The sequence below is a fragment of the Leptonychotes weddellii genome, chromosome 8 (genome assembly GCF_054177405.1).
Source record: "Leptonychotes weddellii isolate Sample4059 chromosome 8, ASM5417740v2, whole genome shotgun sequence".
Lineage (NCBI taxonomy): Eukaryota > Metazoa > Chordata > Mammalia > Carnivora > Phocidae > Leptonychotes > Leptonychotes weddellii.
This window is the reverse complement of record NC_138376.1, coordinates 39962743-39977728: the sequence shown is the minus strand read 5'-3', so window position 1 is coordinate 39977728 and position 14986 is coordinate 39962743. Positions and strand designations below refer to the sequence as shown.

Here is a 14986-nt window from a genome sequence, read left to right as displayed (position 1 = left end):
GGAAGAATGTTTCTGTTGGGTATTACCTAGGAGTGGAAATATTATGTCATAGTACAGGGGAAATAAGAATCTTAATTTAGATGTTAATATAGGCATGGTTCCCTCAGACTATAGTTGTCTCTTCCATTAGATGATTTGTTACTAGAACAGATGGGAATGGAAAAAATTGGAGAAGACATTTGGCTTTTTTTTGTTCCTAGATACTAAAATCTCATGAGGTCATTTCCAAATTATGTTTGTTTCCTACAAAAAATGAGTGTGGCATTTCTAACACCAGGATGAGATAGCAGTGCTTTTCTGTGTGTCTTTTTCAGGACGAGGAAAACAATCCCCTCGAGACCGAATATGGCCTTTCTGTCTACAAGGACCACCAGACCGTCACTATCCAGGAGATGCCGGAGAAGGCCCCAGCTGGTCAACTTCCCCGCTCTGTGGACGTCATTCTGGATGATGACTTGGTAGATAAAGTGAAGCCTGGTGACCGAGTCCAGGTGGTGGGGACCTACCGTTGCCTTCCTGGAAAGAAGGGAGGCTACACCTCAGGAACCTTCAGGTAAAGGGGCAGTTGTGAGCTGCTGGCAGCTTGCATTTCTGGTAGTATTCTTGCTCCAGTTTGCCATATTCTGGAGCATACATCAGACAGGTGGAGCAGTCTAGCTGCCTGGGAGATGGGATACATCTTTTCCATCAGATAAAACTGGTAGTATTATCTTATGCTAAAAGTGGGAGTTACCGGTAACATGATTATAGCCTCTTGGCTTACATGAGTTTCTCACGTATTCCCACCTCCTTCTCATCCACACTTCTGTCTGAAGGAAGATCTGTGGGACAGCAGAGGATAAATTCCTGAGGTGAAGAATCATCAGCATATTTGTGTTGCAGACTAAGAGAGTATCAGTTGTTGAATTCAGAACAACTTGTCTTTTTTCTCTTTATTGTTTTCCGATTTGCTGTTGGCTCTGATGTTAGGAATTGAAAACCGCAGGCTTCTTATTCCCCTCTTTGTCCCAGGACTATCCTGATTGCCTGTAATGTGAAGCAAATGAGCAAGGATGTTCAGCCTTCATTCTCTGCTGAGGATATAGCCAAGATCAAGAAGTTCAGTAAAACTCGTTCTAAGGTCTGAGCATCTTTCAGGGATTTGAGGGTGGGGATGGATTTGTTAGGGTTGTGTTTTGCATGGACCACCTTTCATCTTTGTACTGGATCAGGAGGAGGGTCAAGGTTTTTTCTCTAAAGGATGTGGTGTTAGCTTTTAGTTTGACCCAGTCAGCAAGTAAAAGGGTGTTTTTGCTGTTTAATATTTCTGTTTTGTTACCTGCTGGGCTGCTAAGTGAACCTAATACAAGTACTAGAATAAGAGAATATCAGTGTACCAATAAGTCCATATGGAAGACAGTAGTGATGCGTTACTTAAGTTTAAGATAGGTTATTTTTGTTTTAGTTCTCTAGTTTGTTTTTCTTTTTAAAGACAAAATGTCCACAGGAAGAATTGAAGAAAATACAGTTGACCCTTGAACAACACAAGTTTGAGCTGTGTGGGTTTGCTTGCTTGTGGGTTTTTTTCTGATAAATACAGTATGGTACTATAAATGTGTTTCTCTTCCTTATGATTTTCTTAATGACATTTTCCTTTCTATAGCTTACTTATTGTAAGAATACAGCATATAGTACATATCAAACACAAAAATGTGTTAATTGACTTTTTATGTTATTGGTGAGGTGAGGTCAGCAGTGGGGCATTAGTAAAGTTTTGAGGGGATCAAAAGTTATATGTAGATTTTGGACTGCATGGGGGTTTGGCACCCCTAACTTCTGCATTGTTTAAGGGTCATCTGTGTATGCCTGTGTGATTAAGGTTACTGAAAAAACAAACCAAGCCAAACCAAAACAAAAGGTTACTGGAATCGCATTATATATTCTTATTAAACCTAAAATGTTTTGAACCTGGAAATACTTTTTTCTTAAATATTAAACCTCTAAGCAGGTTTTGGAATACAGGCTTTCTCTTTATCTGTTCTGACAGTGGTCTGTTCAGTGTACAGTTAGAAACAGTGTCTACACTTGTGGAGTTCTTCAAGCATTTTTATAAGCTAAAGTATAAAGCAGAGCTCAGCAAAACCCAACTGAATCTCACTAGGCTTTTCACACCTTTGGTTATTCCTCCTGTAGGATATCTTTGACCAGCTGGCCAGGTCATTGGCCCCTAGCATCCATGGGCATGACTATGTTAAGAAGGCAATTCTCTGCTTGCTCTTGGGAGGGGTGGAACGAGAACTTGAAAATGGCAGCCACATCCGTGGGGACATCAATATTCTCCTGATCGGTATGACACTGGGGATCAGATTCTTGGTCTTCCCTTGTGGAGTGTGCTTGTGGGAATCTATAATCTGTAAGATTGTGTATTCTTTACATGGTGTATTTCATTTCCATCAAAGGACAAAAGACTAAAATGAATCTTTTCTTACTATTCTCATTTTTGTATTTCCTGATTTATAATGTCTAAAATATATTCTTCCTGTAACTTGCCATTACAAGTGAAAGGAATATTATTTACAACCAGTTACTGTAAATTTCTGTTACGCCAAGAGCTGTACTAGAAAAGTAGAACTTGCTGGGGGCGGGGGGAGGAGTTTCCTAGCAAGTCATCACTGCCCCACCCAATTACAGGGGACCCGTCGGTTGCCAAGTCTCAGCTTCTACGCTATGTTCTGTGCACTGCTCCCCGGGCTATCCCCACCACTGGCCGGGGCTCCTCTGGAGTGGGTCTGACGGCTGCTGTCACTACAGACCAGGAAACCGGTAAGGGTGTAAGGGTCTTTGGCAAAGGTCCCGCAGTGAGATCAAGCATAATTTCCTTGAGTTTGCTCTCGGGAAGCTTGTATTGGGAAGATACACTAGAAAGGTTAGTTTGAGCCAGGCTGTAGAAGACTGAGTATCTCTGGCAATAGGGGGTGAATCATTTAAGTCTTTGGGTGGCCCTCTATGGATAAGAATGTCTCCTAGAAGACAGTTTTTGAAGGAGAAACCTTTGCAAATTGGAAGGGAAATAAAAATGAAGATTGTGCTATTTTATAAATTGGAGAAAGGGATTTGAAGACTAGTGAAAAGAAAGCAGAGATCTAGTTGGGGAATCACTTGAGGATCAAGATAGAGAATTGACGAAAGAAGTTTGTTGGAGGCTGGCTACTTCGGGATCATTCAGATTGGAGCTAAAAAGGTTGACCCACGAGGGTTTTTCTCTAAGTCTCTAGGAACTGACTGCTCCTCATTATATTCTCATGAGCAACATTGAATGCTTAGGAAGGAGATTGAAATCTCTCCCCTCGTCTTCTACAACCAGGATAGTAAAACGTATCTTTACCTCCTCATTTCCTAGGGGAGCGCCGGCTAGAAGCAGGGGCCATGGTCCTTGCTGACCGAGGTGTGGTTTGCATTGATGAATTTGACAAGATGTCTGATATGGACCGCACGGCCATCCACGAAGTGATGGAGCAGGGTCGAGTCACCATCGCCAAGGCTGGCATCCATGCTCGGCTGAATGCCCGCTGCAGTGTTTTGGCAGCTGCCAACCCCGTCTATGGCAGGGTGAGTGGAATCAGCACTTAACCGTTGTCCTCACCTTTGTTTGGTTTTGCTGAGTAGCTGGGCCATGAAGTTGATTCTTGGTGTCCCGGAGGAATAATAGGCCAAAGATTAAGTTAAGCTCATCCCTCATTTTGCTGTTGTCCTTGATTTAGGGCAGTGGTTTGTCACTTTTTTATCCACATCAGAATCCCCTGGAAAGTTATTTATTTAAAATAACTTTAAGGGCGCCTGGGTGGCTCAGATGGTTAAGCGTCTGCCTTCGGCTCAGGTCATGATCTCAGGGTCCTGGGATTGAGTCCCGCATCGGGCTTCCTGCTCCTTGGGAGCCTGCTTCTCCCTCTGCCTCTCTCTCTCTCTGTCTCTCATGAATAAATAAATAAAATCTTTAAAAAAAAAACAAAACAAAACAAAAAAAACTTTAAAAATGCAAAGAAGAAAACAAAAGTGACCTGCACTCTCACAACCCAGTAACCTGTATTGCCATTACAACAAAAGTACCATATTCTGATGGTTAGATGTATAAACAGAACAGAGTGCAGTATGGACATTAAAAGCCTTCCTTTGCTGTCCTATCCCTTCTCCAAGAGATAACCACTAACAACTCTTGAGTGGGGAAACAAAAACTTAAGTGTATACCAACAACCATACTGGCTCCTTGTTACCAAATTTGTCTGTTTATCTTTGCTTTTCACTATGATGATGATGTGTTAAGGTGTATCTTTCATATTTATTCAGCTTGGGGTTTGCCGAATTTTGCCTTTATTTTTTCTTTCTTTTTTTTGGGCAGCTGTCTTATATTCCATTGTATGGATTTATAGTAATTTGTTTAGTCTCTATTTGATGGGCATTTGGCATTTTCCCTTTTCCGCCTTGCTATTATGAAATGAAGTTGCAGTGAATATCCCTTTATATGTATTTTGTTACAGATATCTGTATGATAAATACCTAGTAACAGAATCAGTGGATTAAAGAGTTATATGCATTTTCATTTTGGTAGAGATTGCCAAATTGCCTTCTTTAAAGTTTGTACCATAATAATACTATTAATTAAGACTTACAAGTAATTTGCTTTTATCCTCACGATAACCTTGTAGATAGGTAGTTATTATCCTTATCTTACAGGTGAGAAAATGGAGGCATAAAAAATTAAGTAAGTTACTCAAGAATCACAAACTAGAAAACGGCAGAGTCAGGATTTGAACCCAGAGCCCATACTGTGCTCTGGCAATTTACAATTCCACAGTGTATGGGGTTACCTGTTTTCATGGAGTTTTTTAAACGTGCAGGTGCCTGGTCCCCAGTCTAGGGTTTCTGAATTCAAATTTTTGGGTTGGGGCTTTTGGTAACTATGGTTTAGAAAGGCTCCATAGGTTGGTGCTAATGCATAGCTTGGGTTGAGATCCTTGGTTTTTAGATTAATGGTAACATATGTTTATGTCATCTTGAAGAATTATATTGGGAAATGTAGGGAGAAAATGGCGGGTCCTGAAATGGGAACGTGGTCAGATTCATTATTAATGTTACCCACAAGGATGTTAGACCCTCTGACTGTGAAGTGTCTGTGGGTGGGTAGCCTCATAGGCCCAGAATTGAAAGATAAAAAAGTATAGAGGTTCTTGAGTCCCGGGGAAGATCTCCCTTGACCCTGAGACTTCATGATTTATAGATTATTGACCATTTTCGTTGCGATTTTACTCATTACCTTTTGAGTAAGGGACTCCAAAGTTTCCAAGTGTTTTTGGCTTAGCCCTCTTGTCAATAACAGGCAGGGGAGGAGTCATCTTTCAGGGTTGGTCCTGCCCTGGGAATGGCAGGGGCAGAATAAAGCTTGGGAAGGAGGACGCTGGTTTCGAGACCTACGATAAGCTTATTAGAGGCACCTCAGCTAGGAGGTGGGGCTCTGAGTTCGCTCAGGTCTCCCGAAGCTTCAGTGAGAGAAGGGTTGCAGGTAGACAAACTGAAGTAAGTATTTTAATAGCTTTAAATAGCCTCCTTGTCCTTTCTTCCCATTGATGTCGCCTCCACTTTCCTTTTTCCTTCCGTTGCACAGTATGATCAGTATAAGACCCCCATGGAGAACATTGGGCTGCAGGACTCACTGCTATCCCGGTTTGACTTACTCTTCATCATGTTGGATCAGATGGACCCTGAGCAGGATCGGGAGATCTCGGACCATGTCCTTAGGATGCACCGTTACAGGGCCCCCGGGGAACAGGATGGCGATGGTGAGGCCACGGGAAGAGTCAGACTGATTAATGGAGGGGGACCTAAACAGATGCGATTATCTCAGACCTGGCCCAGGTCATGGTGGTTGTTTCCGTTTCTGGGTTGATGTTGAAGGTGCCCTTGCCTTCGTGACCACTCCCTTCTTGCTCTCTGGGAGTTATCCTAAGGTGTGTCTTTTTTCCATTTCTGGGTCTAGGAACACCTTTGAGCATCTTCTGGGAGCTAGGTAGTTCCACCTTTCTTATTTGTGGGCTCCACGTGTCTATGTGTCTTTGCTTTATTAGTATTTTATCTCTTCAGAAGAAGCAATTTCTTACTCTCCTTTCTCCCAACTTGGGTTTTCCAGCTATGCCTTTGGGTAGTGCCGTGGATATCCTGGCCACAGACGATCCCAATTTTAACCAGGAAGACCAGCAGGACACCCAGATTTATGAGAAGCATGACAACCTTCTGCATGGGACCAAGAAGAAAAAGTGAGCATTCTTCATACTTCTCCTTTGAAGGAACCTGAGATTTCTGTCATATTAGCATATTTTTGTGTGCTGCCCAGGCAAGATCATGCTTGGATTCGTAGCCATGTGGCCCTGTTTTCTTTTCTGGATCCCACGCTTAGATACTTCTTTTCCAGGCCAGTTGCCTTGTTAAGTGTTTGTGGCGAATGGGTTTAGGTTCTAATCTTCTAAAAGGAAGGCTTTGACACATGCTCAGCTGATGGTGGGTATGTTATGTTATCCTCGTACGTGAAGTACTGCACAGGTCCTTTAGCCATTTGTGACAAGCTACTGTTGAAGGGACAGTAGATGGCAAGCCCTGGGTGCTGTGCAGGTGGATTTGGATAAAGGAGACTAGGGTTCAAGTGTTCAAAGCACAAAATATGAGATCTTATACCTGTATTTAGGGCTGTGGTGCAGTAGGAAGCATAGAGATTCAAACCTGTTATTTAAGAACATGGAATTTAGAGTCAGAACACTGAATTTAAGTCTCCTCTGAGCTGTAGTTTTTAACCTATTAAATAGGGCACATAATACCTAAATTTTTACCTCACAAATACCTAAGTAATAGCTACATTCTGATTCAATTGACATACATGAAAGAGTCTCGTACACATTCTATATAAGTGGGATTTCTGATAACGTATTCTAGATTGTATCTCTGCCACTTGACCTTGACTTCTCTGAGGAGAGGCCAAGCCCCCAGCCCAGTCAGGTGCCGAGGTGTGGCAAAGAAGAAGAAATCACTGTGTGTGCCCGCAGGGAGAAGATGGTGAGTGCAGCATTCATGAGGAAGTACATCCACGTGGCCAAAATCATCAAGCCCATTCTAACTCAGGACTCAGCCGCCTACATTGCAGAAGAGTACTCACGCCTGCGCAGCCAAGACAGCATGAGCTCGGACACTGCCAGGGTGAGTCCCCACAGGGAAGATGGACCTGGGAATTCCTGAAGTAGAAGGCTGGGGAGTCCCTGTTATCTGGGAGCTCTCGAAGCATTTCAACTTAGTGATTCCTCCCCTTTTACTTTCTGGTCTGAAGGGCTTCCTGTTCTCCAATTCTAATCATTTCCTTCTACAAAGGAAAACGAAGTGAGAACACCTTTATCTCATTAGTTCAGAGGACATTGGCTTCCAGAAGCTGTGATTCATTCAGCAAACATAAGGAGCCACTTGTGGGAACTGAACTGGTGTCTGTTCTTGCATGCAGGGTTAAAATAGGAAGAGCTATCCTCAGAGAACTCAGATCTGGAACTTAGGAGGCAGGAAGGTAGATGGAAAGATCATATATGCCTGTTTATAAATATCTACCCCAGTGTGGTACCTAAAAGGAAATGAATGTGAAAGATGATTGGAGTGAATATAGATGAAGAAGCTATTAGTTTTTCCTTTAGACTTTATAGAAGGGGTATGAATTTGAGGGAAGAGAGTATGGTATTTGAGCTGGACTTTGACAAATGATTAGTTGGATAATTATAATAGTTATCCAAAGCCATTTCTAGAAATCTGCCTGTGAATTTATCTAAACACTTTGGGGCAGTAGAGTTCATACAGGATTTCATGGCAGAAAGACCCAAGTCCAAGACCGTTGTTACGTGCTATAGACATAGACTCTTGGATTTAGACATGATCCCAGGTCGCCTATTCCAGCCTCACACCCAGACAGTCATTCCATCTTCTGGAATTTCCGCTAAGACTTCCTTGACATCTCCAGTGGCAGCATGCCCGGCACATCACTGCATTGAAATGTTAGAATATTCTTCTATTTAAACTTGCTTCCCCATGACTTAAACCCATGGGGCTTAATTTGTTTTCTGGGGATTGTGTATGACTTGTCTTCTTCAGATTAAGCAGCCCCTTTTCTTTTTAATTGTTTCCCTCACCACATGAACACGTTCCAGTGTGTCAGAAGCCTTCTCATTGAACAAAACACTGTTTTAGTTGTGGTCTTAGTGGGTCTTGTAAATCTCTCAATTTGGATTCTGTAGTTCTGCTAATGCAAGCTAGGATTTCATTTGCTTTTTAGGTTATCCAGGAATTGGAGCTTATAATGGAGTGTGTAACTGCCACACTCTGGTACCTTTTAAATCATTAAAAGATTTGGTGAATTTATTTAAAAGTGAATGTATTTGTTTTTGAACGTGGGACGGGGTATTGTTTATACCATTCCATGGGCTATAAATAATACCCCATCCCATGATAATTTGGGAAACTTGAAAGTAGAAGTGACCAGATCAAGGATCATACAATGGGAGATGTGGGGGTGTGACAGAAAGAACTAGCCCTCTGTTCTGATCCCAGGTCTTCAGCTAATTTTTGGGCCTTGCACAGATCTCTTCACATCTCAGCTCACAGTTTTTTTTATCCATAAAATGAGAAGGTTGGATAATGTCAGGGATGCTTAACTAGGTGGGCACATCATAATCACCTGAAACTTAAAAAGAATACATGTCCAGTCCTAAACATAGACATTCTGATTCATTAGGTCAGAGATGCCATTCAGTCAATAGCATTTAAAAAAGATAGAAGCACACCAGTTTGGTATGCACCCACCCCCATGAGAACCACTGGATGAGAACATGCCAGAATTCTGTTCATCCTCTGGACTTGAATTTATCCAACTTTAAAAATTTGTCCTCAGATGACCTCTTTCACACCCCTCCTTTAGTGTGACCTTGCCCAAGTTACTTGAAACGCTGAGTCCTATTTCCTCATCTATAAAATTTGGAGAAGTTATCGAGAGTGTTAAACAATGCAGTTGATACAAAAGCAAAGTTCCTGGAGCATTGCAGATTGGCAGTAAGGATTATTTTTCCTCCTTCACTATTGTAGTCTTTCTAGCCTTTTTTCTTTCCAGCTGTAAGATGCCTCATTTTCTTCTTCCTTGTTCACCTACCCTTTTCTCGAACCTCAACACTCATATTTTCTTGGCTGTTTTTATTTTTGTGAATTTTATGTGGTGTTTATACAGAATACAGAGCTCTGAATCCTTTGCTTTTACTTCCTAGAGTCATTCCAGTAGTATCTTTATCCTTTTCTGTACAGTGGGAATAATAGGCAAGCCTAAGGAATTCTGGACAAGTAATCCTCCCTTGTTTTCTTCCCCAGACATCACCAGTTACAGCCCGGACACTGGAGACTCTGATTCGATTGGCCACAGCCCATGCCAAGGCCCGCATGAGCAAGACCGTGGACCTGCAGGATGCAGAGGAAGCTGTGGAGTTGGTCCAGTACGCTTACTTCAAGAAGGTGAGGGTCCACATGCTTGGGCCTGAGAGCTCCTTCTGAGTAAATGTTGGTGCTTGGGCTGCCCAGCCCTTCATGGTGACCACTGTATTTAGGTCATCAGTGGAAAGCAGCATCTAGCTGGGAAGCTTTAAAATACTGATGCCAGAGCTACCAGAGGCCCCAGAGATTCTGGTTTCATTGATGTGCTGCATCATCAATCGACTGCTTCTCTGCTTATTCATACTTCCTTTGTCTCTTAAAAAAGTAGATGTTTCCAAAGGATTAACCTGGGTGATCTTCCTCTTCCCTCTGTACCTTTTCTTTTGCCAGTCTCTTCAGGTATCCCATTGGCATCTCAAAAACTCACATCAAAAGTTGAACTCTCAAATTTGGGCCTGTCATTCTGTTTCTGCTTCTGCTTCTGCTTGTAACATTGTGTTTCTTTCATTTTAGACACCAGGCCTTGAAGCCTTCACTGTCTTTTCCTTGTTGCCCACCCCCTCTCCAATTTAGTGAACTGTAGCCCTCTGGGGTTTAGTTGTGGGTCTGATAGGCTTTTCCTGGCTTACTCTTTTTGCTAGGGTGGGAGTTGTCTTAAATTTAAATTAACCACCTGATCTATAAAGAAATGGATTGTTTTCCACTTAATCGTTATGGGCTGGGCTTTTTTTTCATTCACTTATTTGTTCCTTAAATACTCATTAAGTATCTACTATGTCAAAGGAATTGAACATACCTCTCAGCACTTTTTTTTAAAGACTTATTTATTTTAGAGAGAGCCCAGGAGGAGGGGCAGAGGGACAGGGAGAGAGAATCTCAAGCAGACTCCCTGCTGAACAAGGAGCCCGATACGGGGCTTAGTCCCATGACCCTGAGATCATGACCTGAGCTGACACCAAGAGTTGGACGCTTAACCGACTGAGCCAGCCAGGCGCCCCACCTCTCAGCATTTTTAAAGTTAGGCAGCAGCCTATTCCTCTGCCCCTGGTTCTGGACTCAGGGATGAAAGAGGCTCGCTGTTTCATCTTATTTCTGCTGATGGTATAGAAGGGACTCTTACCCAGAATTTTTCATTCAGTTTCCCAGCATCAGTGACCCTTCCCACCCACCCATGCTTGGCTTGGTCTTAGGTTCTAGAGAAGGAGAAGAAACGAAAGAAGCGAAATGAGGGTGAATCAGAGACAGAGGATGAAGAGGAGAAAAGCCAGGAGGACCAAGAGCAGAAGAGTAAGAGGTAAGGCGGAGCGAAGAGAAAGGAGACAAAGACATAAGTTGGGGGAGGGGAGGGAGGTGAATCAGTACTGCTAGTTGATATCAAGTTATTGTTGGGAAAAGGTGCCTAGATCTGTAGGGTGCGCGCATGGCGGGGTAGGGGGGTGAGGGCAGAGAGAGAAACTTTAGTAGACTTCTGTGCTGAGCATGGAGCCTGAAGCAGGGCTCGATCCCCTAACCCTGAGATCAGGGCCTGAGCAGAAACTAAGAGTCGGATGCCTAACCGCCTGTGCCCCTCAGGCACCCCTGGTAGGATGCTTCTGACCTCTTTCCTGCTAAAGAAATGCTAAGTAGCAGGAGCACACTGACTCAAACAGGTTTTTGAGTGTATTATTTTTCAGAATCCTTTCCTCGTGGTATTCATGCCTGTGATTGAATGTCTAAGGTGGCTGATAGAGAAAAAGAGCATTGGGAAGCAGGGCCTGTCTGTGTTCTAGTCCAGAGACTTTTGGTCTCTTTCAAGAAAAAGTAACAGTTTATATAGGCCTGGGCCTAGCATTTTGCTTTGACTGTAGATTGTCCTAGTTATTTTTCTCTGGTCAGAGGCCCAGGATGGGTTTCTCCAAAGCCTTTCTCTTAACTGCTATGGATATTTTAGGAGGAGGACTCGTCACACTGATGCCAAGGATGGGGGCTCCTATGACCCCTATGACTTCAGTGACACAGAGGAGGAAATGCCTCAAGGTGAGTGACTGTCTCCTATTGATAAAGAGGTGGTTCCTTTGACTGCTAACTTTAGTTGATCTGTGTACTACATTTTCTGGTGCGTTGCCATTTGGTGTCCTGCTCAGGGCCCTGTGTCCAAGAGGTTTGTCCCAAGAGAACCTCGGGAAACCCAGTCAAAACTCTGGAAACTGGGCTTTGCTCAGTTGCTGCTTCCTTCCCGAGGAACCGTGCTCTTTGCCAAGCCTGGCATAAGCATCCCAGATAATGTATGTTGCGGGTCTCTTGCCCGACTCATTTTCTCTACCCTGGCTGGTTCCAGAAGAACCCTAGGAAGTGGGTGTTCTGTAGGCTTGGTGAGGTGTGGGGAGTGGAGATTACTTTCCTGGTGTCTTTGGAAATGGAAATGGCTTCACCGTGTTGTCTTCCCATTATCTGCAACCATTTATCCTCTGAAGTGCACACTCCAAAGACAGCAGACTCACAGGAGACCAAGGAGTCCCAGAAGGTGGAATTGAGTGAATCCCGGTGAGTAGAGAGGTGGTTTTTAAAATGGTATTATTTCTCAATGAGCAGGAAGCTCTCAAATTGACTGTTGGGGGATATCTATACTGTATTAACGCTTACATGGATCTTGCCTGAGAGCTTTTCGGTTTGTATACTTCTCCTTTATCCATCTTCTCCTGACTTGGCCAGGTTGAAGGAATTCAAGGTGGCCCTCTTGGATGTGTTCCGGGAAGCTCACGCACAGTCGGTGGGCATGAATCGCCTCACAGAATCCATCAACCAGGACAGAGAAGAGCCCTTCTCTTCAGCAGAGATCCAGGTTGCGCTGAGCAAGATGCAGGACGACAACCAGGTCATGGTCTCCGAGGGCATCATCTTCCTTATCTGAGGATAACTCATCTCTGAACTTTGGGGCTGTGCCCAGAATGTTTCTTTCATATTTCCTCTCCCTGCTCCCGCCAGTCTTTGCCTTCATTTCCTGAATAACAGTGTTAATTGAACCGAAGTTGAGGGACACGTGACAAAGCTGAGCTTTGGGAATGGGTAATGAAAGCTGTTGTGGGGTGAAGAGAAGAAAGTGGGCAAGGACTAAGACTCTTGTATCTTCATTCATTCATTCATTCTCCTATCTCCCACCCAGAACAAACCAAACCATTGTTCGTGGTAAATAACACATAACCTCTGAGAATATGGGGGGAGCACAGCTGGTTTCTGCTCATCCTTTCCTTGTTGGTTGGCTGTTTTTTCTTTCCTGAGTACATTGGTCTGGAATAGTCTTTGGGTTGTTCTGTGCTGCTGTGAGTGAAACTCTGAAGCAAGTTATGAAGACCAAGGAAGCTTTCTTTTCTGTAGCACCAGTTAAAACTAATACATACTTCTGACTTAAATATCCAATACATTGAATAAACTTAACCTATTTTTATATTATATGCATGGCCTTAATACTGCGTGCTTCTGTCAACACCTTTAATTTTGTTTTCCTTGAAAGCTCAGCCCTGTAGGATTTTCTGCTTCCACATTTGCACCAAGTCACCACACGGTGGCAGCAGGCTGCTGTGCTGTCCTTGGGGCTTAGGTCTTGAGGCAGTTTTCTTCCTCAGTGACACCAGCATTTATCAGTTAAAGTTATGCAAGCCAAACTTTGCCAATTTGGAATAGCTAAATGGCCACAGGAGGCCAGCAAGTGAATAGGAGAGTTGACCCTTTGCCTGCCTTTTTTGAGCCTGAATCAAAGCCCATTCATGGAGAAGTAATACCTGCTATATCAGACATCTCAATATTGTGAGTTCTGGCCCGTTTTAAAGAGATCCCCTTACAGGATCCTCGTGAAACCACTCGCACCTGGATGTTCAGCTCTTCGTATTTTTGTGCAGAAGTTTGTGGAGGGGCCTGGGTGGTTTCTTTCCTGCTGTAATGCTCTGAGTAGCTTCCAAAGAACTTAAAAAAAAGTGTGACTTTATGGGGACCTGCGTCACATGAACTGGAAGCTGCTCTGTAAAGGAGGTTGTGTTGGTTCTAAGATTGGTGAAGTACTTCATTCTTCCTTTTTATTTTTTTTTAAATTAATTTTTTTGATGTAGTGTTCCATGATTTATTGTTTGCGTATAACACCCAGTGCTCCATTCTGTATGTGCCCTCTTTAATACCCATCACCGGGCTAACCCATCCCCCGCACCCCCTTCCTTCTTCCTTTTTGATGAGGGGGGAACACCTTACCCTGAAACCATGGGGCAGAAGATGGGGAGTTCTAGTTTCAACTTTGATTTTTTTTCCCCCAGATGTGAAATCCAAGTCCTATTGGAAGTAATCTAGAGAGTCAGGAGAGGGCAGTGGTATCAGGACTGGACTCTGACATGAATTGCGCACTGGCAATGAGTCCTATATTGTGCTCTACTCAGCAGTGGGTGTAAATATAGAACTGCATGCTCTTGAGGCACCGGTTGGGGATTTATATCTAATGTGTCCATGAGAAATTTTAAAATCCAATAGGGCATACACAATAGGAACTGTAGGAATTGAGGGGGGCCATGAGTGTATCAAAAAGGGGTGTGGGCTACCATGGGGCACGGATATGAAGAAAAGGGGGGGTCTCCTCAAATGATCATTTCCAGAAAGGTCCAACATTTTGTCAGTAGGACTCTTGCTCTCTATCCTTCACACCTGGAGAAACTGAGGCAGAGTAGGAGAGTAGGCAGATATAGCAGTCTGCAATAGCTGTAAAGCCAAGTTTACCTTGCTGACTTTTCAGCGCTCTACAAGCTCAATGAATCTTTATATCAGGATTTTAAAAACTGTGTGTGTGTGTGTGTGTGTGTGTGTGTGGTTCCCCCAGCTTAGAGTAACGTTAAAGAAGTTGGTAAGCATTTAAAGGATATAGTCTACTACTCAGTGTCCTTATGTTTCTCTTCCTGCTGCAGGCATTGACCAGCCACTCATGTATGGGTGACCCCTCTGCAGGTCATTCTCCCCTAAGGGTGTCACTGCCACACATGCTGAGATCTGTGATGGCCCAGATTCACCAGGACAAAAAAAAAAATACACCCTTCATTATCTATATACTTCACTCAAAGAGAGAAGTCTGTTTACATTTAATTTTGCCATTGAAATAATTAAGATAGTTTGTAAACCTTAGAGAACTATGTCCTATCTTGGAAAATCTTATGCTACCTTATTCCTTATCTCTCCTGGATAAATGAAGTATCAATATGAAAAGATAGTTGTCAAAAAAGACAATTTGATAAGAGTTGCTGGAATGGGGTCTCTCCCCTGCCACTTAGCAAATAACTTAGGGTAAGTGTTGAGCTGCTTGTTATTTGATCTGTAAAATGGGGGTACTCACTGCCTGGAGGGAGGCTTGTGAGACATAACCGAGAGCAAGTGATAAGTGCCTGCCAGCACGGAAATACTCCATGATACTTCCATTATTACTGCAAATTCCAAGTTTCACAAAAAATGTTTCATTCTGATGTGTTACAAAAAACATCCTTTGGTCAAAGCCATTTAAAACACTATC

At 43.2% G+C, this 14986-nt stretch overlaps 1 protein-coding gene across 1 annotated transcript; it reads left to right on the top strand.

The window, feature by feature from the left end:
• The first annotated feature begins 302 nt into the window (after positions 1-302).
• Positions 303-12900, top strand: MCM3 (minichromosome maintenance complex component 3). Its single transcript, XM_006748763.2, has 13 exons — positions 303-553; positions 1012-1120; positions 2173-2326; positions 2671-2802; positions 3380-3588; positions 5639-5813; positions 6161-6287; positions 7068-7218; positions 9412-9552; positions 10662-10765; positions 11402-11487; positions 11925-11994; positions 12163-12900. The coding sequence occupies exons 1-13, from the start codon at positions 393-395 to the stop codon at positions 12359-12361; spliced, it is 1818 nt and encodes a 605-aa protein (XP_006748826.1). The 5' UTR covers positions 303-392; the 3' UTR covers positions 12362-12900.
• Positions 12901-14986: the final 2086 nt, after the last annotated feature.

Excerpts from the sequence above, each read along its gene's own strand:
- MCM3 (XM_006748763.2), top strand. The coding sequence starts at position 393 with ATGCCGGAGAAGGCCCCAGCTGGTCAACTTCCCCGCTCTGTGGACGTC. Across the intron at positions 554-1,011 it reads TACACCTCAGGAACCTTCAG|GACTATCCTGATTGCCTGTA; the intron begins GTAAAGGGGCAG and ends TCTTTGTCCCAG. Across the intron at positions 6,288-7,067 it reads CATGGGACCAAGAAGAAAAA|GGAGAAGATGGTGAGTGCAG; the intron begins GTGAGCATTCTT and ends GTGTGCCCGCAG.